This window comes from Cyprinodon variegatus, unplaced genomic scaffold, assembly GCF_000732505.1.
Source record: "Cyprinodon variegatus isolate N-32 unplaced genomic scaffold, C_variegatus-1.0 Scaffold535, whole genome shotgun sequence".
NCBI classification, from domain to species: domain Eukaryota; kingdom Metazoa; phylum Chordata; class Actinopteri; order Cyprinodontiformes; family Cyprinodontidae; genus Cyprinodon; species Cyprinodon variegatus.
Genome location: NW_015150988.1, coordinates 583,583 through 586,805, shown reverse-complemented (window position 1 = coordinate 586,805; position 3,223 = coordinate 583,583). Strand labels below are relative to the sequence as shown.

General features: G+C 41.1%; 1 protein-coding gene across 1 annotated transcript in view; it reads right to left on the bottom strand.

The window, feature by feature from the left end:
- Positions 1 to 3,223, bottom strand: part of chaf1a (chromatin assembly factor 1 subunit A) — a 17,175-nt gene that overhangs the window by 3,471 nt on the left and 10,481 nt on the right. The window contains exons 9-10 of the mRNA XM_015391330.1: positions 920 to 1,088; positions 745 to 825 (exon numbers count right to left, since the gene is read on the bottom strand). Coding sequence (XP_015246816.1) covers positions 745 to 825; positions 920 to 1,088 — 250 coding nt within the window. The remainder of the gene's footprint in view (positions 1 to 744; positions 826 to 919; positions 1,089 to 3,223) is intronic.

The window sequence follows — 3,223 nt, the reverse complement described above, 5'->3', positions numbered from 1 at the left end:
AGAGCAACAAAATCAGCTCTGCATTTAACCCATCCCCTTGGGCTGCCATTGTGCGGCACTCAGGGAGCAGTTTGAGGTTAAGGGTCTTTGCTCAGACACCCAGTGTGGCAGTCTGTGGGAGTGGGGCTCGAACTCTGAGCACAATGCCCTAACAACTAGGCCGCCACACCTTTAAAAGATAAATTTGAATTTTTTTTTTTTTTAGTATATATTGTTAATAACCTAGTATTATTATTCTCCATTATCATTTTGATGGTTTTGCATAATACGTTGTATTACATGATTAATAGACTTCATACTTAATATGCAATTTGATCTGCCAATTTTCTTAACCATAAATTACATTAATCTACTAATGCAATAAAACAAGTGTATAAGAAAATATAAGAAAATCATTGTTGTTCGATGCTGTAGGTTACGTATTGTTTACAATCCGACCGGTAGTAACTAGGGAGCATGAATATGGAGGCTGGTGACCTCAGGAATGAGTTCTAAACTCCAATCGCAGGAGAATAAATAGAGATCAGTGCTGTAATCTACACGCATATCAGCTTTTGGCTTCACTGGCAGCAAAAGGCTTCTGAACTGGGAATATTCCTCTGGCTTGTACGACGTCTGGAGTTCAATATTCCACCAAATAGTTGATGCCAGCAGTCCTTTGCAGTTGCAGTCTTAGACAAATTAAAAATGCAAGATGATAATGTGATGTCAAACTACTAATCAGCATCATCTGTCGAGACCTACCCCTTCACTGTGAGACAAGGACTCTCCTGGTTCCTCTTCCTCCCATTCTTCATCACTGTCCACCTCATAGTCCAATAAATTCTGTGAAGAGAACAGTTCTCAAATATTATCTTTAACTCAATATAGCTTAAAATTTAGGCCTGATGTTTAAGAAGCCTCAGCTGAGCAGCTTTACCTTGTCCTGCCTGAGGGGGCAGCGTGGAGAAATATGAGAGCTCTTCTTACTCCAGGTGCCCCAGTATGCTGGACGGTAGTTCTCATGGAACTGCAGTAGCTTCATTGGTCCGTAGCGTTTTCGGTCCGGTATACCATCTGGTTTGGACACTTCCATGGCTATGCAGTCCCTGAAGGAACAGATTAAGACAGAACATACAGGTTAGTTCCTAATGAAGCAGAAAACTGGTTTAAAAAGTTGTTTTTTGGGGGGAAAGGAGCTTCAAGTCATATCAAGTCAGAAAATGGCAGGATCTTAACTTATCTATTCATATCCATCCTCATCCAGCAGGGTTTTTACGATGCACTTTGCTAAGAGTTATTCAACCATGTTCATTGTTACAGAGGCCTAGAAGAGTATCAACAGCTGGCAAATTTGGTCACATAACATGGTGCCTTGTTGGCTGATTGTAATGCATCTCAAAGCTTTTATTTTTGCCCCATTCATTAGTAAAGAACGTCGCACACAGCAAATGAACTAAGAATAAAGCCAATAAGTCAGCAATGCTGAGGTGGAGCTGCCAAATGAAAGAAGGATTAAAAATGGCAAGACGGTCAAGAAAAGTAGCACTTAGATTAGCATATGAACACATGTGCACACGCTTTGGACAGCAGAGGCAGCCAATTGCTGCATGTGAATTAAATTTTTGCTGCTGGATGCGCCACATCAACCAATCAGAGAAGCTGATCTGGGAACTGGCAGGGAGACAGACACAGCACTGCTGATGCAGAGCGCTATGATCACTCCACTGAAACAGATTATTAACGCCTAAATTAACTTAAAATGTAGAAACCTGCCGGCAAAGTATGTTTGCTTTTATTATCCTGGTGCCTACAGTTTGTACCACATACCTAAAAAAACGCTAACATCCACTTCCAGCCGCCACAAACAGTAGGGGAAATCCCCCAAGAAGCAACTGGGACAGAGGCGCTTCTTGTGGCTGAGCGGCTCTGACAATGAAATGATATTTGAAGGCAGGATCATAATCTGGATGAACTGACTGCACAGACAATGTTAGTCATTGAACACAGGAGCAGCAGAAGCATCAGAAACATCTGGACGTGTTTCAGGTGCGTCAAGAATGCTCTAATTCAATTGAGTGTATTTCTATAGCGCCAATTCACAACACATGTCATCTCAAGGCACTTTACAGTTCATCTGATCATCCAGTCAGATTGATTCAAAGTTTTCTATCCAAGGAAAACCAGCTGATTGCATTAACTCGAAAGCAATCCCTCACAATAAGCATGCTTGTAGCAACAGTGGAGAGAAAAAACTCCCTTTTAACAGGAAGAAACCTCCAGCAGAACCAGGCTCAGTGTGAGCGGCCATCTGCTGAGGCCGACTGGGGTTCAAGGAGACAGAAGCAGACATAGAAAAAGAAGCAGAGATTCAAAAAGCAGCTGTAAAAGGCGGCCCCGTCCAGGAAATACACAGCCAGGCTGTGTATTTCCTGTGTATTTACAGTTTAGCACAGTTACTATTTTTTAGGTAAGGAAAAACATAATTTAGGGTAGAACTAAAACTGAGGGCGACCCGGACGTATATCTGGCTGCGCAAATTAGCTGGTGGTATGGATTGGGTAGCGACAAGAAGACTGAATTCTGCTCTCAGTAAATCAGTCTGGCTGGCCAGGCAAGCTGCAGGCACCAAGTTAGTGGATCCTGCCATAGTTTTACAGATACACCGTTTTTAAAAAGTGTGATACTAATTATTTTTAAATTTGCTGAGGATTTGACTTTTCAATTCTTGAAGCACATATTGCTTTGTCTTATGAAAATAAAAAGATAAATTAAATATAAATACGCTTTCCCCACCGTATTCAGTGTCAAATACAAATATAATTGGCTAAAGCACAGATATCTATTACAAAATACCATTAATCGGACCTCTGTCCTCTCCCCAAGCAGCAAAAAAGACCTTTAATTCATTTCATCACTCCAAAGCATTTAAAAGCACCGAGGTGGTCGATAATGTAGAACCTGTTCTTAAGACCAAAAGTCCCAAGGAGGAAAAAACATGTAATTTTTTCCCCCCTTTTTTTCCTGACCAATACATTTATTTATTTTTTTGACTGGAAAATATTAACCACAACAGTTAGGTAGGTGGGGGGCAGGGGTGGGCGATATGACGATTTAAGACCGTGTTAGGATCTACACCTCTGACGATCTGTCATTATTAAGAGACCGTTTTATCAGGATCCACAGAACTGCAGTGCTGCTGTATTTCTACCAAAAAAAAAACCTTCACAGCTAGAATATAATC